At 43.8% G+C, this 24,459-nt stretch overlaps 1 protein-coding gene across 1 annotated transcript; it reads left to right on the top strand.

Moving 5' to 3' along the window:
• Positions 1 to 2,999: 2,999 nt before the first annotated feature.
• On the top strand, positions 3,000 to 24,234 carry Smim13 (small integral membrane protein 13). The gene is made up of 2 exons (XM_041632766.1): positions 3,000 to 3,518; positions 20,153 to 24,234. Exons 1-2 carry the CDS (start codon positions 3,443 to 3,445, stop codon positions 20,338 to 20,340), a joined length of 264 nt encoding a protein of 87 aa, XP_041488700.1. The 5' UTR covers positions 3,000 to 3,442; the 3' UTR covers positions 20,341 to 24,234.
• Positions 24,235 to 24,459: the final 225 nt, after the last annotated feature.

Below are 24,459 nucleotides of genomic sequence, written 5' to 3'. Positions count from 1 at the left end.
ACCGACAGAGCCCTTTCCGTCATCCTTCCTCGCCTGTACACTTCTATCCCTCCCTGAAGCTGCATGCTGCCTTCTGACATTCTATGGGTGGCAGGTTTCTTGAAGCCCTGGGCCTGCTCTGTGACCCTGGTTCTAGGATGGAGGGTTTCCTTTAGGTTTTGTATGTTCAAGCCTGTCCTTGAATTCCTCAAACCCCCACCCCTGCCCCGGACTTGTTTCACTTTCCGTGTGCTGGGATTTACAAATACAAAGCATCAGAGCTGTAAAGATGGGGGTACTTAAAGTATTCGGAGAAAACAGTTACATCTTCCCTATGGCAGCTAACGGTGCCTTCATTCACCTAGAAGCTGTGGTTAGAAACTTGGGAGTTTAGATGACAGGGGATACTATATCATTTCATGTGTACGACACAATGTTTTGAAGTATTTGTAACATATATATGTATAATAAAATGTGCTTTGCTTCACACTAGTTTTTAAAGATGCAAAAAGTTAATTATGTGTAAACATCTGTGTCTCTGTGTGGATTTGTGCACATGAGTACACGGTCCATAGGACCAGAAGAGGGCATCAGAGCCCCTGGAGCTGGAGTTAGACTGACATGGGTGATGGGAACCGAATCTCTTGAATTTACCTAACTGTAATATATAAACTCAGACCAACACCTCTCATCTCCCAGTTCCCCCATCCACCAGTTGCTTTTGGGGAGGGGTGGATTCAATTCTCTCCCATGAGATCAACGTTTTTTAGAATGAGATTATGCTGCATTTTTCTGGATGGCTTATTTCACTTAATATAATATCCTCTAAGTTCATCCATATTTTTGCAAATGATATAATTTTCTTCTTTATTGTTGAATAGAATGCTCTGTATTCTATTCAGCCACATTCTTAAAATTCATTTTGTTGATGAAAGATTATTTGACCCCCCCCATCTTGGCTGTCAACTATTGCTGTAATGAACATGACAGCACAGATGTCCCTTCAGAATACTGTTTTACTTTCCTTTGGATATATACGTAGCAGTAAGATTCCTGGATCGTGCGATACTTCTAATTTTATCATTTTGAGGCACCTACATGCGGTTTTCTATAATCACAGTATAGATTTACATTTCTCTTTTCTTGGTTCTTACATCCAATCCATCCACTCACTAATCATAATGATTTTCTTCCACAATGTGTCTCATAACTGTCCACTTTTCACCAAGCCAGAGATGACTGCCCTCATCCAAGTCTTTTACTTAGATTACCATAGTGACTTTGATTCACTAGTTCTGGGTGGTCCTGATGTGTGCCCAGAGCATCCCATTGGTCTGATTTTGAAGGCTACATCACTGTTACCTGGGAACACTAAAAAACCACTTTGCCTTGGCCTTGCCTTGGAGACTGGAATTCTTTTAGTGTGGGGATACGATGTAGGTTTTGAAGTCTCTCTCAATCATTCAAATGTACATCCAGGCTTGAGAAACAGTGTCGGGGTTCAGAAGGAAGGTCAAGCGTATTTAAGACCCTTGGGGGCTCTGAAATGCGGCTCTTATCATCCAGTAGCTCTTCCTGTCGGTCTCTCTACGGCTGGATTCGTAGTCAGGACTCAGGCTGTAAGTCACTTCCTCAGGTAGGTCTTCCTTGATTCCTTCAATGTGTTCACGACATCACCTTGTGTGTTTGCATCAGGAAAGTGCAGGTCATGCCCCTGTCGATGTTATTGTCTGTATCTCCACCTACAACATGCATACCTTGAGCTCAGGCACCATTTTTATCTCATGGCTCTATCCTCAGCACGTCAAGGAAGTCCCTGGCACACAAAACTGCTTGTTATATATGGATAAAAGAGAAGATTAAAAAAAAAAAAAACCCTTGAATTCTTTCTTATTTCTTTGGAACTAGATCTATTCAAATGTGTTTCTTTCAGCCAGATTGTAATCAAATGTGCTGTTATGCAAGTGAATTGAATCATCCACTAAAATGAATAAGTTGATTACTAAATTTATTGCATTGAGCTCACTTTCCTCACAGGAACTGCATATTAATACTTGTGCAAAGCAACTAATGCCTTAGTATATTTTTATATGCATTTATTCACAATAATGTTGCTTCTTAGTTGGAACAGTAGGTTATCTGGGAAGGGCTAGGGCATATTTATTAAATCAAAAGATTTCTTAGCTTTATGTATGTGTGGAGACATGAAGGCAGGGAACAAGAATTTGTAGAAAAGTCTTGGGGAGGAGCAACAGAGTTGCAGGGGAACTTGCAAGTCTTGAATGCTCAAGGAGGAAAGTGCGGACCCCCCTTTATTGTGGAGCAGCACTTGCATTAGCAGAAGTAGAGGGTTTATTTCAGGTGGAAGGAGAGGCTAGTATGGAAATGTGGCAAAATCTTCAGTTGTGGGTCATATGCCGCTTGAATTCACGGAAATAGTTGAACAAAACTTGCTAAGCAGGTAGGCGAATTAAGGGCACTAAGTCACTCACCAGCTACTTCGAAATCTATTATCTGTGGGAACACAACATCAGTTGCTGGGGGAAGGGGAAAAGGCTTTTTCACATTCTGACTTCTTTCACTCAGGGGACTTATTTCCTCACAAGTATCCAACCTTCGCCAGAGGCAATAGGTTGGGTTCAAGTGCAACCAGTTTTTCAGGCAACAGACTCCCCTTTCCCTCTTGCTCACTAAAAACAATTTTGTATTTGGATTAATGGCTCAAATGTCACTGGCGCCTCGACATAGCCTAGTAAGGAAGACAGCCCATCGCACAGCACAGGCTTTTTGAGAACATTAGCCAGCAGTCTTCAGAGGTGGTGGCTCCAGAATACCAAAGGCACAGGGGACTGGAAAAGGAGAGCGAGGCGAAACCTTGAGCAGTGTTGAGTCCCGGGAGTTGTAGTTCCTTGTAGGGCTGATACCGGCAGCATGCACTGAGCTTTGCACTCCATTTCCCAGCAAGCCCCGCGCAGCGGCAGAGTCGTTGCGGGGTGGGTGCCTGGCGGTGAGCTGCTGCGGGGGAGGGGGTGGGGGAGTGGAGGAGCAGCTGCGGCAGCCTCGGGGAGTGGTGGACATCTGGCGTCTCTGAGGGCCGTGGGGTCCTCGCGGGAGCCGCAGCCAGGGCCTTGCGGCCGCCGCGCCACCTCCACGCTCACGCCTTCCCCTTCGGTGGCCGCCATGGCAGCACGTCCGTTCGCCGCCGGCCTCTGCACGCCGTGGTCCCGGCTCCCCGGAGCGATGAGGCGGTAGTGGCGCCTCGCGGCCCGCCCGGCTCCTCCCGCGACTCGGTCGCCCCGGTCGGGGGAGGTGGGGGCAGGTCTGCGGGCCGACCCCGCCGCGGCCGCCCCCGCACCGCCCAGTCCCGCCCCCTGGGGGCGCTGCCTTCGGGCGCCCGCCGCCCATGTCGCCCAGTCGCCCTGCCATCAGTCGCTGAGTCCGCTTCCATCCACCAGCTCTCAAAATGTGGCACAACGTGGGACTGACCCTGCTGGTGTTCGTGGCCACGCTGGTGATCGTCCTACTGCTGATGGTGTGCGGTAAGTGGAGGTGTGGGGGGGGGGGGGGCGTCGAGAAAGCGTGCGTGGATAAGTGTCTTGGGGCTCTCGGTGGTCACCTGGCCTCCCAGGATCGAGCTGAGAGGAGCCATGCCTCCTGCTCAGGGCAATCGCTGGGGCATCACGGAGGAAAGCTCAGCATTCAGGGCTGGCATCCTGACTCTAGTAGCACGTTCCTACTTCCCGGACAGGTTTGTCCTTGGTGTCATTAATGCCATACAGTCTACTCAGATTTTCTCCGTGGCCTGTAATCGAAGAAGTGGTTGGTTTCACCTTTTCATTTGGAGGTTCTGAGCCTGGTCGAGAGATTTCACCACCTTCCTTTAACCAAGGGTTGGAGCACGCTTGGGCTTGGATTTCCAGCGCGTGTGAAGTTGTTTACTTCGAGTGCAGGCTTTAACCAAATTCCGAGCTGGAGCAGATGTGATACCCGGCAGAGCCTAAAAAACACCAATGAACAACAGGGTCCGATAACCTAATTCTTGGTTCTGCTGTAATGGTGCTGTTTGGTTTGCTTTGTGTATTTTCCTTCTCAGAATGAGAGGACGTTAAACTGTTCTCAAGGTGTGTTTTTGATCCCTCTCAATTCGTTAGGCACAGTAGCTGATAACCACAGGTCTTAGCAGAGAGGCCAGACAGTTGTGAGAAACTGGAAAGTATTTCAAATAGATGCCAACGAGCACCGCTATTTATAAGAACAAAGTATGTGTTTGACGTGATGGAGTATTTGGTTAAAATTTTATAAATACCGTAGAGCTTATTATTACATAGTTAATGCTCAGTCCCATGCCTGTACTTGGGAAAGATACTTATGCACTTGTGTTTATATACCTATATGTGTATTTGATTTTTGTCAGTGATGCTGATTGAACCAAGGACGGCACTATTGAACTGACCCCCAACCCTAACAATTTTTGACTATTTCTAGTGAAACAAGAGTTAAAGTAGTATTATTTTTTTTTTTAAACAGGGTCTCACTATGTAGCTTTGTCTGGCCTGGAGTTTACTGTGTAGACGAGGCTGGCCTTGAACTCAGAGCTCCAACTGCCTCACCCTCTCTAATACTAGGGTGTGCTAGCTGGGCGGTGGTGGCGCACGCCTTTAATCCCTTCTCTCGGGGAGGCAGAGGCAAGCAGATTTCTGTGTCTTCAAGGCCAGCCTGGTCTACTAGAGCTAGTTCCAGGACAGGTTTCAAAGCTACAGAGAAGCCATGTCTTGGGGGAAAAAAAAATATGTGCACCACTACACCTGGCCCAGTATTTCTTTTCTCATGACATAAAACAATAAAATAATCTCTCTCAATTTTCTGATGTGGTGTAAATAGATGATTTCACTAATTTTTGGTGTTTAAGTTTTTTTTTTTTTTTTCTGAGATGGGGCCTCAGGTATACTAGTTGGTACTGGACTTGCTGTGTTGTGGAGGATTACCTTGAGTTGCTGACCCAGAGTACTCCATCCAGTTGATTCAACCCTAGGGATGGAACTCCAGGCTTCTGGCAGGCTAGGCAAGCTATGCCCCCACACTGATCAGCCTTACAGACCAGGCAGTCGTGCTACACACCTTTAATCCCAGTAGCCATGCTAGTCTGCCATAGAAACTGAGTGGTAGTGGTGCACACCTTTAATCCCAGTAGCCATGCTAGTCTGCCATAGAAACTGAGTGGTAGTGGTGCAGGCCTTTAATCCCAGCCCTAGAGAGGAATATAAAATGGGAGGAGACAGCTCTCACACAGTCTCATTCTGAGGATTCCTGGAGGCAGGATTGCCACTTCGGACTGAGGTAGAGGTAAGAGACAGTGATTGGCTGTTTTGCTTTTCTGACCTTCAGGTTGTACCCCAATATCTGTCTCTGGGTATTTTATTAATCATGCCACATGCCCCCATCTTAAGGTTCTTGAAATAAGATAAAACACATCCTTGAGCATTAGTTAGATGAACAAAGGATAAAGGCATATGCTACCCTTTTCGCTTGGAATGAGAATATGACATACAAACCATACACTTGCCCAACTTGCTCTGAGACATTTTAATTCTGATCGTTTTCTCAACTTTCAGTGGCCATCAGTTTTGTGGAATTTTGTTGTTGTTGCTGTTGTTTTGTTTTTTGAGACAGGGTTTCTCTTTGTAGCCATCCTGGAACTTGCTGTGTAGACCAGGCTGGCAGGAGCTTGCCTGCCTCTGCTTCTCAAGTGCTGGGATTCGAGGTGTGCGTCACCATCACACACCACCGTCCTTTACTCATTTTTCTAAGCGGGCCTTGCCATTAATTTCAGCAAACGCAGTGGGTGAGAGGTAAGGTAAGATACTTTAAAACTTATAAGGTCGTCCAAACTGTTTCTTGTTGGGAAACTAATGACAGGGTAAAGCGGCCTTTTGTTTTGGCGAGAATGTGGCTGAAGGTTGAAGAGAGAGGAGGTATACTGGACTTAGGAACTGGGGTGCCATGTTATCTTGAAGCAGCTACTTGCAGACTAACACAGACGGGTTCACTTACCCCACAGAAATTTCTCCCTAACAGCCCTGGCGGCTCGAAGGGCTTTAAGAGCATCTCTTCTTGGCCTGAAGATGGCCATCTTTTCTTGTGCTTTCACAGGGTCTTCTTACTGCATGTACTTGATATTCCAGTCGTTGGATCTGGGCCCTGGCCCTTAATGACCTCATTTCCTTTCCAGACAGAGCCAATTGGGGAAGGGGCACAGTTCAGTCTGTGACGTGTACCGTTTCTACAGCCCTTGCAGAAGGGTAGAAAGTAGCTAAGTAGTTCAGGCATATGCCTTTAAGATAATTCTTACCTTCTGATGGCCATTGGCTCTTGGATAACTGGTTAATGTTTTGAAAATTTTCAAGAAAAAATATATAAACATTTATTTATTTATTTTGGAGATTTTGTTATACCAGCCTCTGCCCTTCAGATTGGGTTTCCTGTTTCCTGATCTCATTCAATTCAATCATCTTTCTGTTTAGTGCTCACTAGACATTGGATCAGAATCTGTCATCAGACTAGCCCTAAGGACTCAAACTTGAGTTTGCTGGAGAACACTGAGCTATCTCACAGTGAATTCTAATTTTCAAATTTCATGTTCCTAGGGAGGTTTTCCTTCTGTATATATTGGTTGTTTCAGCTTTTTCATTTTTCCATTCATTCTAACATGTGTTCTGTCTGTGCCATTCACTGAAGCTGCCCTTTGTCAAGGTGGGTAATAAATCATTTCCATATTACTGAGTGGGTGTTCACTTACTAGTTAGCCCTCTTCTGTTTAATTGAGGTTTCTCCCTGAGAAGCACTTTGCGTTTTCATATACCTTGGTGTTTTCCGTTCACAGTAGTTGGTAATCATTTCCAAATCCCTTTTCCTCTGAGACAAGGTCTCATGTCTTGATAACCTTCATTGCTACACCTGATTCTGTAATTTAGGTGTTTATTAGGTGAGGTAGCCTTCTCTGTTTACCATTTATGACAGTTTTTGGTCAGATTAGTTACCAGGGTTTATATTTGGACTGTGTAAACATTCCCTGCTGGACCAACAGTATAATCTGGCTACTTAGAGTTTCATTTTGCTTGAACTTAGCAATTGCCTTTTAAAACTTTACCCACTATTTTTATCTTTCCAATGCTGTGGATGTACCCAGGCGAGTGGTCTAACAGTGGGCTCCATCCCTAGCGCCTTGTGCTTTGTTCTCTGTATGTACTTCTTGCTTGTTCTCCCTCCAGCCTCCAGAATCTACACTCACGAGCGATGCTTCCTGTATGTTCAGTCCATTGCTGGTCCCCCTCCCCGGAGCTCCCTTCATTCTCAGCAGCTGCCATTCTCATACAGAGCTGAGCTTGCTCTGCTGCTGCGTCCCACACTCTGCCCTGGATCTCATGGTACCGTCTTTGTCACATTTGCAAGAGCGAGCTAACTAAGAAAAGGTGCATGTTTGATTTTCAGGCCTGATGTTTGATCAGTACTCTGAGTAGACCTGAGGTTGCAAATTGTTTTTATCTAGACTTTAACAATTATTGCCTGTTTTTTTGTAGCTTCCAGGGCTAATTTTGAGAAATCCAGTGACTTGATTTCTGGCTCTAGATGCCTTTTCATCACTGACAGTATACTGGAATGTCAGGATGAACCTCGGTTCATTTTGCCTTGTCTAGACATACACAATTGAGACATCCTCTTCCCCCTCCCCGCATCTAGAAAAGGTAATTTCTTCTAGATTAGCAATAATTAACTACTCTCCTCTGAAATAAGCGGTTTTGTTTTATTTTCCTTGCATTATCTTTGCTTTCTGTCTATTTCATTTGGAATGGAACCCAGGCTTTTACCCTGAACTCTTTTCTTAGCTATCTGGAGAGAGGTTTTGATATGTTCATATTCAAGCATGAGGTAATTAAAACAAAACAATGTTTTTTACCCAGTGGTGTGGAGGCACACACCTTCAATATCAGCACTTGTCCACCAGTAGCAGGCAGACCTCTGAGTTCAAGGTCAGCCTGGCCCACAAAGGGAATTCCAGGACAGCCAGGGCTACACTGAGAAACCCTGCCTTGAAACAAAACAAGAAAGCAACAGCAACAGAAAACACCCATGGGTTCTTGTTAACTGGTCTCACCCATGCCCAGTGATTTGGTAATGACAGAGTCTAGTTTACACACACCCTCGTTGTTAGCATGGAGAGCTGTTCTGTGAGAGTATCAACATTTGGTTTTCTCCCCAGAGGAATCCACATAGTTCCTCCTTGCCAGTTACTTTTCTTTCCTCTGCCTTTTCTGCTTCTTGATTGCATTTTCTGTCCAGTTGGTATACCTCTCTACCATTAAGTTTTTAGTGATATTAAACCAAATTGATAATGGAGATTCTCTGAAATGGGAGAATTTAGTGAGCTGGTGAGAATCTAGCCTGAAAGAACCAAGTCCTGGCACAGGCTCTACACCTACCACAGATCCATGGCGGTTGGATCTGAGAACCGAGAGCATTTCCTTATCAGCTCTTTTATGTTGGACCAAGCAGTAGAGGTGGGAATCACAAAGAGCCTAAGTTTTGGACTAGAAACTTCTCTGTAAGTTTCTTGGGCTGCCTGGGGCTAGAAGATCCTCAGTGTGGATCTGAACAGAAGTTGGAGGCTGGGGTTTAAGTCAGGGCCTGACCCATGTTTCTGTTCAGAGAACAGGTTTGTTGGTTTTTGTTCACACTGGTAGCGGATTAAGCTCCCTTATCTCACCTACTCCACAGATTTTTTTAAATCAGATTTTTAAAAGACAACTGATAATTTATTAAGGATGGATTTAGGCACTTGCAGTAGAGAACTCAGCCCCACTTAATATGCTGGGAGTGATCTGCTAACAACCTCAGGAGCCTGTGGCAGTGACTCAGTCCAGGAGCTTCACCTGATTCTTTTCTCCTTTTGCATCTGTGGCTGAGGCACTAGCTCACAGGGAGGCTGATGGGGGGACTTGACACTTGGGGTTGTGCTGGTCTCTTCCACCATCTAAAGCATGCCCATGGTGTCCTGACTGACTTGTCACACAGAAACACAGAGCAGAGGGCTGGAGGAGTTCAGTAGTGTTCCTAGCACAGCAAGGTGGTGTGTATGTGTCATAATTTCTTTTTATTTTAGAATCAGGTATTTATTTTACAAAGTGGTGTTGATGGTTTTAGTAGAAGATATTGGTGTTTTTAGACAGGAAGTACAAACAGCAGGTTGCTCATTGCCTTGTAAGGTGGAGATTGGTGAACACCTGTAAAAACAACTGTGTAGTGGCATTTCATTTATATTTTAACCTGAAGATCAGAGAGTGAAACAGCCCCCCGGTCAACATTACAGTTACCAGGCAGTGGTAACGCACACATTTAATTCCCGTAGCCATACTAGTTTGCCATAGAAACTGGGTGGTGCATGCTTTTAATCTCAGTGGTGCATGCCTTTAATCCCAGCCCTAGAGAGGATTATAAATCAGGAGGAGACAATTCACACACAATCTCATTCTGAGATTCCTGGAGTCAGGATCACCATTTTGGACTGAGGTAGAGGTAAGAGCTAGTGGCTGGCTATTTTGCTTTTCTGACCTTCAGGTCAAACTAATTTATTTATTAAAATACAAATGAAATATCACTACACAACTGGTTAATAGAAATTACTCAAGAGGTAGGTAGGAGTGTGTGTGTGTGTGTGTGTGTTGTCTAACGATTAAGGCAGAAAGAACTTGATTAGCATGCCAGTTGAAACTGGTGGCTGTTGGAGACTGGGCTTTTATCTACGACTGATTTCTTGGCATCTCTTTAATCCTGGTCTTGAGAAAGGTCAGGTAAATAGTTTCAGCTTTAGGACGGGCAACTTTAGCAAGAATGACTGATTTCAGCCCGGTTTGTTCAGAAGGTTGAGACAATGGCAGTCTGTTATTTACCGTGGCCAGTTAGAACATAAGCAGTGTGATGACCTCATTTGCTTTGCACAGTGTCTCCAGACCCTAGCAAATGCCTGGCACATAACATACTAGGCCCTCATCTGAAGAGTGGGGGAAAACCCCTCTGCTAATCATTCAATTCCAGTATTAGTGGTCATGTGTGGTATGAACCAGGATCGCCTCAAATGGATAACTTATTGAGTGGATTCCTAGGTACGTTTGCTGGGGAGGGTGGTCTGGGGTTCAGAGTGAGCAGAGCCCCACCTGTGTCCCTGAGGACTTCATCCTCCAGACTACAGGTCGACCAGGCTGAAAAACTCAGGGCCCTTCCCCTTTAAAAGCCTGTAAAAAACAGAGGTTTCCTTTGTTCTGTGTTACTTACTGTTGGAGGGCCTCTCTTAGCTCCTTGCAGAGTGGCTGTCCTTACTAAACCAGAAATCCCTTGGTGTATCTATCAACTTGGAAAGTGGTTTTTTTGTTTTGTTTTTTGACAGGGTCTCACTGTGTACCTGGCTGACCTGGAATTCTCAGATACCTGCCTGCCTCTGCCTCTGGAAGTCTAGGATCTACCGCTTGGGCCAGCACTTCTGGCAGATTCTCTGTTACGTAAACCGCTAGTTATCTCACAGCCTCACCTAAAACATGCTCTTCTGGTTCCTATAAACGCTGCTGGATGAGTTTAATCTTCCTCATTTCCTGGTTTCTGAGCTAGGTGTCATACCTATTCACCTAAATGTTTGATATGTATTCGGAGGTACAAAGATAAGCACACTCTGGTTGGGTCTTTAAGCCACAAGCTGGAAGATGACTCCAGTTTAGTCATTCAGAAACACTGCAGGTGTTTGAAGAGGTCCATTTATGTGGGGACACTGCTCTCAGGTGAAGTTCATCAGGTGGCTTGTGTGCTCTCTTTTATCCCCCTCCTTCCCCATTCCCCCAAGACTTCACGAGTTTATCTCTGTACTATCATGAAGAGTAGATTTGGCACGGAGCCCTGGAACTCCACTTCCCTAAGACCAGCCTACGTGATAGGAGTGTCATGTTACCAGAACCCTGTCACAACCAGTGAGTGCCACGGCTATCTCAGGCTTAGCGTGGCTGGAACTGCGCTTCAGAGATTCTTCTGCAGCTTTCCCAGGCCATGGGCACTTACTGTCTCAGCTGTGGGTGAGGCTCCCTGCCTCTCTGAAGATAGCAGCGTCCCCATCTTTTCCCCTTCCTTTGCTCTTTGTAGATTTCCTTGTCATTGGGCATTCATATTGCAGCATGATAGCATTTGGACCATAGCAGGCGCTGGCTAGTGTTTGAATGAAAGAATGAATAAATGAGTCCGTTTGCAGCTCATGACCAATGAGCTGGGATGAGGTGATGATGAGTGCAAGGGGCATCAAGATTTTGGGACAGGTGTAGGCAGCGAAGAGGTTTTATGGAAATGTCCAGATTCTCCAGGCTCTTAGAGCTACAGCCTGGAGGAAGGGATCCAGTTAGGTTTATGCTGTGTCGACGACAGTTCTAGCGAAGGACACAGTAGTAGAATTGGGAATGCCAGTGGCTCTGTGATTGTAGTGTGATTTGGCAGCAGTGAGGCTGAAAAGAGCACGTGAGCTTTGAAACTTTAGGGCTGGTCTAGAACTCACGTTCACATAGGTCCAAGGAAGTCAGAGTATGAGGAGAGCGGTTGTGTTAACCTGAGGTCACAACCTCTCTGTAAGTTGGCAAGGCTGTGCCCCCTGGTTCAGCCTGAGCACACTGGCAGGTGTAGTACTGAGGTCCAGGCTATGCTGTGCCGGGCACGCCGATTCACAGGTGTAGTAGAGTGTAGAGTGTACCAAGTTGACTCAGTCAGACCTGGGACCGCTTTGAGCCATGTTCCAGCCTCTGATAAATACATGTTCACAGATAGCGAGCTACCTGGTGAATTGCAGGTGAGTAGGTGTGAATTAATCAGTGTTTGGGAAGTGGGTTTTCAAAGAGCAAGCATGGTTTTAGTTTACTCTGGTCGGAGGAAAATAGATTTAAGTCAAGGCAGCACCATGCCTCACAGTGCTGGGCTTGGCAAAGTGCCCGAACAAAAGGCACTTGGAAGCAAACAAGGTAGAAAATACTGGAAATACGGGGAATTTCTAGTTAGAGGCCAATTGTTTTAGAGTAGGTAGACTCTTTTGGCTTCACTATTGATGGCAAGCTGAGCTTCGGTTTGCCCGTGTAAGAATTCAAGGTTCTGGAACCATCTGAAAGTGATGGGTTTGTTAAAAATTTGACTTTAATTTATGATTTACCTAGCCTTACTTAATTATTATTAACAGATAAAATGTTAATACCAACAACAAAAGATGTAAAAAAAAAAAGTGTCACATCAGCATTCAGACGGCATTTCTGGGGATTATCCTCTCCACAGATGCTGTTTCTTCCGGAAGTAAGCTACAGAGCTTCAGCGGACCCCCAACACTCCCCAAACCGTAACTTATAAGCAGAGTAGATGCAGAAACAGACATCAGGTGCCTTTCTCCCCCCCTCCCCCAATGTTCCCTCACAAAACTGTACGAGAATTTAAGGATTTTGTTTGGTTTTGTTTTTTGAGATAGGGTCTCAAAAATGTAGCCCTGTGTGGCCTAAAACTCCCTATGTATACCGGGTGAACTTTGAACTCACAGAGATCCACCGGCCTCTGCTTCTTGAGTGCTGGGATTAGAGGCATGCACCATTCCTTCAGACAAATGTAAGGATTTAAAATGCGTATCAACTGACTATTGAGGGCCAGTATTAACTGAAGATTCCTGCTGGTTAATATAACTACAGAACCTAGACCCAACTGCAGGTGCCTTTTTACAAAGACACTGAGCAATCCTATCAGACCAGTCAACCCGAGATGTACAGAATCCACTGGTGACACAGGCATTAGTGACCGTGCCAGATTTTTTCATGAGAACCGTACTTTCTGACCTCGTCACCTCTCAGAGGGCCAGCCGCCAGTGCAGTCACAGTGGGGCTTGTGTTGCAGTGTGTGAATTTGGGCCATCACAGACATCCCACTGTAGTGGATGTGATTATCCCTGAAATGGTGCCTTGCCATACTTCTGCCATGAAAACCCAATAACCTGATAGACTTGAATTCATTGCTCTGTCCTAAGTAAGGCTCTCTTTGATAAATGTTACTCAGGCATGGCAATCCCAACATTTGGGAGGCTGAGGCAAGAGGATCTCAATCTCTAAGTTTGAAGCCAGTCTGGGCTACCATATCTTTTAAGACCCCATCTTAAAGAGGGTGGGGGCAATAAACGGCAGTTGCTTATAGATCTTTACTTGTAAAAGCCTGCTCAGTTTTCTTTTTTAAATTTTTTCCCGTCTCACATATTATAGCTTAACTGCAGCCTCCCCGCAACACACATCTCCTCTCCCCCCAAACCCACTCCTCCTCCGTTCCCTTCAGGAAGAGGCAGGCCTCCCAGGGATATCAACCAAATGTGGTATATCAAATTATAATAAAACATGCGCCTCCCCTCATACTAAGGCTGGATGAGACAACCCGGTAGGAGGAAAGGGTCCTACAAGCAGACAAAATAGTCAGAGACAGCCCCTCCTCCCACTGTTGGCAGTCCCACAGAAACCTCAAGCTACACAACTAGAACATATATGCAGAGGGCCTAGGTCAGACCCATACAGGTCCCCTGATGGTTGGTTCAATCTCTGTGAGCCCTTATGGGTCCAGGTTAGTTGATTCTGTGGACCGTTTTCTTATGATGTCATTGACCCCTTTGGCTCCTACAATCCTTCCTTGCTCTCCTCTGCAGGATTCTCAGAACTGCTCACTTTTCTGAGTTCTGACTCAAAAAGTGACTTTTCCTTTCCTCTTTCTATGCACGTACCGGCCCGATCTTAAGTGTACCTGCTTATACTCTGTATAGTCTGTCTCTAGCCTCTCCCAGCACAGCTGCCTTCCAGCCTCCTGCTGAACCCAAGGCACGAGACCTTCTTCCTTTTTTTCTGTCTACTCCCTCTCAGCAGTTGCTGGAACTTAGAGCTTGCTTGCCCTGTGTTGTTTTTCTCTCAGATTTTTAACCAATTGGTCTCTTAGCTTAAAATAAACAAAACAAAACCCCCCTGTTAACCTTTGAGTCTTTTTTGTAGGAATGGGAGTAATGGTTGGCGGCCTTAACTAATTCAGAGAGGTTATGAAGATTAGGAGAGATGTTGAATGTAAATTCACTGTGTGGCGTGAACACTACTGATAGTGAATTTTTAGTTATATAGATAGTGATGGTTAAGTGTTTAGCTCATCTATGATCTCTACCCTTCTGGCACGTTTATCTGTAGAAGTCCTTACAGTGTGTTTCATAGCATTTACCCTTGTTCTAATACTTAATTACTGGCATACATAAGTGAGTCACCTTTTATTGTCCCAGAACCCAGGGCCTCTGTCACCAGCCAGATTTTCTGACTTATAGTGCTTATTAGTCTAAGGGCGGAGCAAGGCCTGAACCTTCCTTTTACAAGCATGTGAAGAACTCATTTTAACACACAGCCTTGGTGTTTGATTATGCATAAATGGAATTTCCCTTTCTCCTCCCCTTTTTCTCCTTGCTGTTTTTCTTTCTAAATCCCAGGACATGGTGCAAGAGCCATGTCCATAGAACAAGAGAAAGCAAGGAGTTTGTTCTGTGGCAGGGATCTGGTTAGCTGTGCTTCTGTGAGCTAGCCCATATACTAAGGGTCTAAGGAGGTAAATACTTTTCAGTAAAAGGTCATCTAGGTTTTCATAAGTTTCTTCTTCTATCCTGTTCCCCTGTGACATGCACACACCTGGGAGAAGTTATTATCCCACAGCCCAGAGTCCAGTTAGGCCAATCTACTCTTAGGCTAAGTTGAAGTTGTGAATCTGAACTGCTAATAATGTCCTGTGTCTGTGTGGCTCTTGCTTCATAGTTCCCACACCTCATACACACACCTGACCCATTTGATGTGTTTGTCTGTCTAGTAATGTGTCAAGGGTGAAGCTTCATTGCATTTGTGTTTTCTTACTTGCCAAGTGTACAGGAGAGTGAGCTCCAAACACACTTCTTATATTAAACAATTCTATGGAGCAGACACAGCTCAACTCTAGAGCATAGAGTTAGTTTTTGCCTAACTCTGACCATCTGCTTAATCTATTTTCTGTTGCTACAGCAGAACCCCACACACTAGGTAAATCATAAATGCTAGATGTTCATTGGGTACATAGCTGTGGAAGACTGTAGTGCTAATACCCAGTGAGGGCCTTTGCTGTGGCATTGTAGGGTAGAAGGGCAAACAGAGGAGAGACAGACAAATCTATCCTTGTGATACTTAATATATTCATTCCCTCTATGCTGATATTAGCTTATTTCTTAATCCCTTCTTTAAATTGTTAAGATTTCAAGTACATCTCCTCATGAGTTTTAGGGGGGGTCATTTAAACAGCTCTGATCATTATTATATCTGTTATTTCATCTGTGCACTTCCTTCCTGTGACATCACCCAACTCATTGGCGATAGTTGGGGAAAATTTTTTCTAATTGAGGTGTTGTGTAGCACGAATTCTAATTGTTCTTAATAAAAACCCAGAGTCAGATATTAGAGGGTGAAAACAGAGATCAGAGAAGCAGTGCAACCAGCCACAAGGGAGACATTTTACCTCTACCAAATCATCAGACCAAAAGGGCGATCCTGTCCTCAGACTGCCTCTGCCTCAGACTGCATCCATCCTCAGTCTGCAATGAGCTCCTGTCTCTTCCTGCCTTATGTTCCTCTCTCTACCCAGTCATATCCCTCCTGTCTCTACCTCCGTGGTGCTGGGATTAAAGGCATGGGATCTCAAGTGCTGGGATCACCTTTGTGTGAACTGTTTTTCTTTTAGACTGGATCAATTTTGTGTAGCCCAGGGTGGCCTTGAACTAACAGAGGTGACTCTGCCTCTGGGATTAAACATGTGTGCCTACACTGCTTGGCCTCTCTAGTGGCTTAGCTCTGCACTCTGATCTTTCTAGTCAGCTGGTTCTTTATTTCTTCCCCATGGACATCAACCGTGAATCTCACTTTCTCCTTTTCCTTGGCAATGTGTTAGATCTACTTTTTGACAGCCATTTCTGTGTTTCCCAAACTTGCATGTACATTAGAATAATCTATGGAACTTCAAAATGAGTAAGGGCAGCCAGGCATGGTGACACACACTTTAATTGCAGCCCACTGGAGGCAGAGGCAGATAGATCTCTGAGTTTGAGGGCAGCTTGGTCTACATAATAAATTCCAATACAGGCAGAGCCATATAGTGAGATGCTGTGCCAAAAAGCAAACAAATAAAATTGAGTAAGCACAGCTCCTAGGTTGACTTGGGGTTTGTGAGGCAAGTCCTCGAGAATCTAGTTTCTGAGAATTCCCTAGAAGATTTGAAGTTTGAATGATATGCTTAGGAATTGCTACAACCAGGTGTCTTTAAGTAGAATCATTACATTGGGTTGTTTTGACTGTGCCTATGTTTACAGTGAACTTGTACCTCAGAGGGAAACTATGGCCCTTCCTTGCCACCACACCCAAGTAACTCTGCTCTATCAGTTGGAGCCTCCTGCAGTGTTGACATTCACTCAAGATAACGTGTGTTAATGCTTTAAAGGAATCAGGGAAGGTTTGTGTTGATTCAGGGTCTTTCTATAGCTCAGGCTAGCCGTATGGAGCTCAGGATTCTCCTGTTTCCAGCTCACCTCTGAAGTATGATAATAGGCACCACCAAGTCCAGCACTTTAGTTAGACTTTAACTAGCAGATTTGTTTGTGAGTTGGATATGTTAGTGTGTCTGTAATTTCATTTGGAACGCTTGCACATCAGAATTGTCCCAAGTGTAAGGCCAGCCTGGATGAAACTTCAAGTTCCAGGCCAACCTGGGCTACAAAATGAGATGTTGTCTCAAAAAGCAAGCAAACAAAAATTGTGTGTGTGTGTTTTGAGCAGCTTCCCACCAGCCCTCACTCGGTCCCTCTCCATCCCCTGCAGGACAATAGTGAATGCTTTTCAGTCAGAGGCATCGTGTTACCCATCGCTTTCCTCATTCTTTATAGAATATTTGGTCTAAAGGATGTAAAGACCTCTTTGAACTGAATTTTCTGATAGTGAATTTACATTTTTTTTTTTTTTTTGGTTTTTCGAGACAGGGTTTCTCTGTGGTTTTGGAGCCTGTCCTGGAACTAGCTCTTGTAGACCAGGCTGGTCTCGAACTCACAGAGATCCGCCTGCCTCTGCCTCCCGAGTGCTGGGATTAAAGGCGTGCGCCACCACCGCCCGGCCGTGAATTTACATTTATGTTTGCAGTTTCTGAGTTAATATTCCTAGCATTGCACAAAAAGCCAGGAGTGGTGTTGCACATCTGTAATCCCAGAGCAATAGAGGAAGACACTGACATCGACCTCTGGCCTCCATACACACATGCACATACATGTGTATGAACAATATAACCATGTGTGCTCATTTTCGTAACATTTTGGTTGACTAGAATGGCATTATAGAAGCAGTGCAGGCCCCACTTTGACCTACAGACTTGTTGCCTTGACTCTGAGATCACTTAGAAATGCAAGGGACCCAAGTAGTCAAAATAATCTTGGGAAAGAAGAAAGTTGGAAGACATACACTTCTTGGCTTCAAAATGCAATGCAAAGCTACCATAGTTCAGATAGTGCGTGTCAGCTTAGGATCAGCATATGGTGAACTAAAGTCCAGAAGACAATTACCGTCATAAACTGGCTTTTGACCAAGTTTCCAAGAGAAGGATAGTCCTTTCAATAAATGATCTGGGTAATGTGATATACATATGCTAACAAAGGAATATGGACCCATCTCTGTTGTCATATTAACAGTAGGCCAATGGCTTACGTGTTTACATCTGTCGAACTTTTAGAAGATTGACAAGTGTAAATCTTAATCTTGAATCATTCGGTAGTTTTCTGTATGTGACACCAACAGCCCAGGAAGCTGTGTTTCAGGGATTTACTGGATCTCATCAGAACTAAACGTTGTTCTTCAAAAATCATTCCAAAATTACTGAAAGACACTGGTTGAAATCGGGGGGAAAACATCTACTGTCTAGAACATATAAGAGCTTACAGCTCAAAGTTAAAAAAACAAAATAACAGAAAAGCAACCAAAATCAAATCAAAACAGTCCCTCCCTTTAAACTATGCAGAATTGGTTAGACATTTTCTCAAAAGCAAAGCAAAAAAAAATTGACAAATAGTTAAAAAATTAAGGTGGGAACATGTTATTAGTTATGTAAACCAATGAAAGTCAAAGCCACCACTGTAGTGTGCCATTTCATACCTAGAGGGACTGTGTGTATGGGTGGCACTAAGAAGTGTGGGTGATGATGTGGAGAAATGGCTGGATATAGTGCAAGCCACCAACAAGGATGCACCTTGAAAAGAGGGTCGTATAGATAGAGCCAGACACAAAGGCCAGATACTGATTACATTATGTAACATGTTCATAGTGGTAGATCCGTGGTGATGTAGTGCACAGTAGTGATGGCTAGCTGGGAGGAGACTGGTGCACGGCTGCTGTTTGCTGTGCCACATCCTGCCTCCTGCATGTTGGCTGTCACTGAAGCCGTTTACATTGTTGTTACTGGCAGTGCAGCTTGGGAGGAAGAGAGCATGGACTATAATGGAAAGTCCTTATATCCAAAGCCTTTGACAACTGTTGCTGTCTTCAGCTTTTTGTTTTATAGGTTTTCTTCTTTTTTTATGCAAGGTCTTACTGTGTAGCCTTGGCTGGCCTGGAGCTTACTTTGTAGACCAGACTGGTCTTGAACATACAGAGATCCACCTGACTCTGCATTCTGAGTGCTGGGCTTAAAGGTGTGAGCTATCACCTCCAGCAACGCTGGGAGGTTCTTATGGAATACCAGGGTGCTTTTTGCTTTTTTAAAAGTTTCGCATAACCCAGGCTACCTCAGACTCGCTATATAAAGGATAACCTTTGATTTCTGATCCCCCTGCTTCCACTTCCCAAGTGTTTGGATCCTAGGTGTGCAACACCATACCACGCCTGGTTTTATGGGTGTGCAACACCACACCATGCCTTGTTTTTTTTAATGTGGTGCTGGGGTTCAAACCCAGGACTTTATATACAGCTAGATAAGTTCTCGGTCATCAGAAATCCTTCTCCAGCCGTTAATGACTCTGGAGGATTCTCTTAGAGTTGGTGCACAGGCTCCAGAGTTCAGCAGTGTTGATCATGTGGCCTTATGAATATCCCAGAAACGATTAAGTTGTATACTTCAAAAGGATAAACTTTATGGTATGAGTTTAAAAATTTAATTTTTAAAGAACAAAAGCTACCTCAGATTTCCCTTTGAATTAAATTTGAATTCATGTCAGTTGAGCAGTTTATAGAAAACTTAAGTGACAGACAGCTAAACCCTCTAGGTGGCTCCTCCCACAGCCCTAAAGAGGCAAGCTCAGCTTTGTGAACTATAGGTCAGAAGTGGTTCATCCTATGCTCCTTTCTCTAATCCTCTGTCTGTTTATCAGGGAATTTTGGGTAAAAGTTGAGCATGTTAATTTGAAATGTCATTAAAATGTTATTTTGCAGAACTTGGGCATTTATACACATAGTTGACATATTTAGGGTTTGATTAACAGGTAGTATTCAGTCTGAAGAAACAACAAAACCCAAGAAATGGAGGAAGGCTCCCAAGTTAGTCTTTATGCTCTAAGGAGTGAGTGTTAAGCTCGTTTTCCCAAGTGACGGTAGGGAACAAGACAAATTGAACACTGCCCCTCAGTGGCAGCCTCTTGGCCTGGTTTAACACGGAGTTGGAAAAGCCATTGGATTTTCTGGCCTGCTGGCCTTTTTGAATAAATGACATGAAGGAAACAGTGGCAGAAAGCGCTGGTGCGGTGACTGTCTTCCCCTGGCTTCTCAGGTGTTCTGCTCTTAACGCTGTGGGGAAAGCTGACTTTGGCTTAGTTGACTGATCTGTTATTGGATGATGTAAAGATGTCATTTTCTGAAAATTTTGTACTTACACTGTTGACTCACAGGCTTTATTTTTCTATCATGAACTTTAAGTATTTTATGCTGTTCTGTGAACTTCTCAGCAGGGCCTCGCATGTTGTAAGTGCCCTGTGTTGTCTACATACTTCTTTGTAATAGACTTTTCAGTTTACTGTAGTGTTCTGAGCTGAAACGGTATAATAATTTGTCTGGATGGTTTTGTCTTTCTTTAGGTTGGTATTTCGTATGGCATCTATTTTTATCTAAATTCAAGTTTCTACGGGAACTGGTGGGAGACACAGGATCCCAGGAAGGAGATCATGAGCCTTCAGGGTCTGAAACAGAAGAAGACCCTTCAGCTTCACCACAGAGGATCAGATCTGCTCGCCAGAGAAGGGCACCTGCTGATGAGGGCCACTAGCCAGACACCCACTGTCCTAGAATATGGTCCAAGGCAGTCGTGAACCTCTGTCTTCAGTGACCTGGCTCGGAAAGTTACTAAGTGACCGAGGAACATTTGCAATTGGATTTATGTCCAGTTCAAAAGAAGATTTACACGTAAGCCATAAAGAAATAAAGGGAATTTAAACCAAATTGGACCATTACAGATTTCATCTTGGATATTTTGCTTCACTAGGTCTACTTAACACTCTTACTCTTTGGCTTTTTTTTTTTTTTTTTTTTTTTTTTTTTTTTTTGCACTGGTGAAAATCTGTAAACATTTCAGGCTTGAAAAAAAATGTTATTAGTCATAAAATGTACCCTTTTCTTGGCATTTTAACTTATCCTAAATCGGGACGTATCTCACTACTGTCGACCAGGTGGTAGTCTTGTCATTATCCCAGCTCATGCATATGTGAATTTGCAGCTTGTTACAGTGTCATTACCTCAGCCGATGTGTATATTGTTGATATCAAATGTGTCAGGTCTAGCTGGCATTTTTAAAATGTCTTCAAAAAGTACTGTGAGTCAGCATTGAAATGGAAGGTTATTGTGTACGCAGAAAACCATGGAAACAGCAGTGGAGCTTGTTTGATATCAGTGATGCCAACAGTTGCTGCTGGAGAAATGATCATGGTTCTGTTTCCTTGCAAAGAAACAACACAACGCTTTAGAGGACTTGAGAAAGGAAGATACCCACAGTTGATGAAGCTGTGCTGCATTTTGTCAGCAAGGCACTTGCAAAACAGTTGTCCATCTTCACGCCAAGCAATTGCAGTCGAAGGCAGGAGAAATTGCCAAAATCCTCAGAAATGATCTAAAAAACTTCAAAGCAAGGAGAGACTGGCATGGCCACTTCATGGAGAGGACTGCCATTAAGATATCAAACATTTTATCCAAGGCTGCCTGCTGGTATTAGACAGAGGCAGTGGTAGGCACCCCTTCAGGAAATGCCACACGAGCAACACTCTTGACATGTATGGGAAGATTCAGATCCCCATGACTGATTTGAAAAGTGGTTTGGAAGAAGGGGACTCGGAATGTGAAGTTACAGTTCATAACTTACCCAGTTTATTTCACACGTTCTTCACGTAGACACGAGATTTATGTGATATAGATATTTTAGAATACGGGATAAATACAAAATAAAACATTTTTTCTGTGATACAAAGCATATGTCATAGCTTACTGGGCAGTGTTTTTTCTTAAGAGATACATATGGTGCATCTTAATTGATGGCCACCTAAATTAAGTAAAAGTGATAATTTGTAAATTTACTTTTCAAGATAGCAGTTATTTATTGGAGAGCTTAATTATAAGTCTTACAGTGTTAACAGTTATTTTCTATGAAATACTTTTGGGGTAAACCTGTTGGGGGTTCTAATGTTGTAGTTAGGAATCTAAAAACTGTCTTCTCCTTTAAGGAGAGTAAGCTTGGTCCCCCCTTTATATGGCGACTTTATGTTCTGGGCTTGTGTTGTGGAGAAAATACTTCCGACCTCAAAGAGCACTAGGGCTTGAAACAGTAGTGGTTGAAAAAAACTTGCTTACTTGTGTAAACTGCCTCTTGCCAGGAGTCCTTGTTTGTTTTAAGTGAACTTTGGACTGTTTACTAGAGAAGAGAGATGGATTAATGAACCTTCTAGTGTTGTCTGCTCTAGACAGAAATGAACTGCAAAGCCAAGTTCCTTTCCTGGTTTCTGTCCTTCATGGCTGTGTTTAATCTTGTTTGATACCTCATTCTTCATCCTGGCAGGTTTTGTCTGTTAACTGTCTGCTGGCACGGCCCCAAGTTGAGTTCCTAAAGATCTGCTTGTAGACATCATAGCCCTTTGGGTGCGCTGGAAGGGAAGCTTTAGAGGACAGTCATCATTTATACGTTTTCTGGGGAAGATGCCCGCAGCTGAGTGTGGAGCAGTTGTTCTGTCTTTTTTCAAAACAGGGTTTCTCTGTAGCTTTGGAGCCTGTCCTGGAACTAGCTCTTGTAGACCAGGCTGGTCTCGAACTCACAGAGATTCGCCTGCCTCTGCCTCCCAAGTGCTGGGATTAAAGGTGTGCACCACCACTGCCTGGCTTGTTCTGACTTCTTTATGGGACATAATATGACCAGAAGGCATAAAGAACAGTGGCATTGTTTCTAGCATTGATTTTTGCTATATCTTATACTAACTAAATATCACTAAGTGGGTCAAGATGCCCCAAGGCATCTTGGTACCCGGAGGTTTACATTAGATTTTTTTTCATAATCTAATGTTCTGAGCTCCAGGTTTTCATGTTTTGCTGTTGGTATCTAAGGTTTTATATGGCAACAGGAAAAACTTGAAGCTGCGGGTGCGCTCTCTGTTGTGTCAGTATTAAAGAATGGGAACTGATGTAATTCCCCCATCTATAACCGGGCCCAAACTAATCTCTGTAAAGATACATATAGAAAATTATTTATTGGTATTTATGTCTCCAGCATATTTTATAAAGCTTTAATAAAAACTGTTTGGCCCGAGAAATAATATCGTATGCTGTAAGAGCTCATAGTTGTGTGGTTTAAAGAAAGTAAAGACATTTCGGATGCCAGTGTGAAGAGTCTAAGGCGTAGTCCTTTGTGTAGAATTGTGGTCATGAATCTCCTTACCCCACCTAGAAAGAGGAGAAACCACTGTCCCTCCAGGATTCCTCATGTGCTGTGGCTTTCTGTCCTGTTTCCTCTTTAAGTGCGTTTGTGGCTATTATAACTGTCACACCTGTGTTCTCAGGCTCTCAGTGCAAGGGGTGTGCTTTACTTCAGAGTTTAAAGACACAGCATCCAAATACTAGAGCCTTGCCTGCTGACATCATCTCTTTGAGGATCGATTAGAAACTTGAGGACTCAGGTAGCTTGTTGCAGTTCTTTCGCAACCAGCCCTTCCCAAATCTGTGGTTTGCCTCTGAAGGTGTGTGTGTGTGTGTGTGTGTGTGTGTGTGTGTGTGTGCACGCGCACATGCATATTTATTTGTTTGCAAATTGTCCACGTGGTAGCATGGCTCAGATTTAAATGCCAAAACACTGAAGATTTCTATTACAGTTAACTGAAGCATTAACACACACCTGAAGATGGTATTTGAACTGAATGGCTTCTTTCTCACAGTGGAAGTAGATACTGGATAGCGATTTCATGGACACCTTGACCTCTTTGTTTAGATTAGTCTTAACCATTTCAAAATGGTATTTTGCTAAAAGTTTAGACTATGCATGTACCGACATCTAAAACGTGATGGAAAGCAGTACATGCTTCATGTTAAAGAGGGACAATGTTTGAAGTTAGATAGAAATTCTGAGTCCACATTGCAATCTCTTTTTAAAGTCAGTTTTCCTTAGAAGGTGTCTGAATGTGACAGGTTTACCAGTGTTGACTGGTAAACCAAGTGCTTTTACATTTGAAGCTGACTTCATAAAGCCAATGAACTCAGAGCTCAGAAAAGCTCAGGCGACTGTAGAATGGCATTGGGGTATGGAGTCTAAATCAAAGCCCCCTTTATTGTCTGCTCTTAAAGTGTCCCAGAGCTGGAGACGTCTAGCAGGTTACGTGTTTTACCCTGTAGTATAGAAGCTGCACCTCCGTTTGTCAGAGCACAAGCTACCTGTGGAGGACGCGCTAGCATTAACCTCCACGCCAGTTCTATGCATAACCATTCACCAAATACTGCTGCTGTGCTTTCCCTTCTGTCCTGTGCTGTGACGCATTGTCATCTTGCTGCTTGACAGATACGTTGTGAAGTGTTAGAACTGTGTGTGTTAATAGTTTCCTTATAGAACAAGATGTAAAATATAGATGAGGGATATGCAAATGATGTCTTAGAATATCCAAAGCTTCTTGCACAGAATAAAGGAAAATAAAAATAAGCAAGTGTGTGTGTCTCATTGAGTAAAGGTAATGAGTGTGTTGGGTACTTTGAACATGAGATTCAAAGGGGTTTTTTAAAGGCTTTTTTTTTTTGGATTTTTTTCCCCCTTATGGTCCACATTTCAGCAGCCCACTCACTAATTCTGAAAGTCTAAGAATTGGGAGGACAGCATCCACTATGCTAGGAAATGAATCAATATAGAGCCTAAAAGACACACAGCACA

This window comes from Microtus oregoni, unplaced genomic scaffold, assembly GCF_018167655.1.
Source record: "Microtus oregoni isolate MIOR12 unplaced genomic scaffold, Mior012 000042F_ref0000377, whole genome shotgun sequence".
NCBI lineage: Eukaryota > Metazoa > Chordata > Mammalia > Rodentia > Cricetidae > Microtus > Microtus oregoni.
Note: the sequence above shows the minus strand (reverse complement) of the source record. Positions and strands in the feature narration are given on the sequence as shown.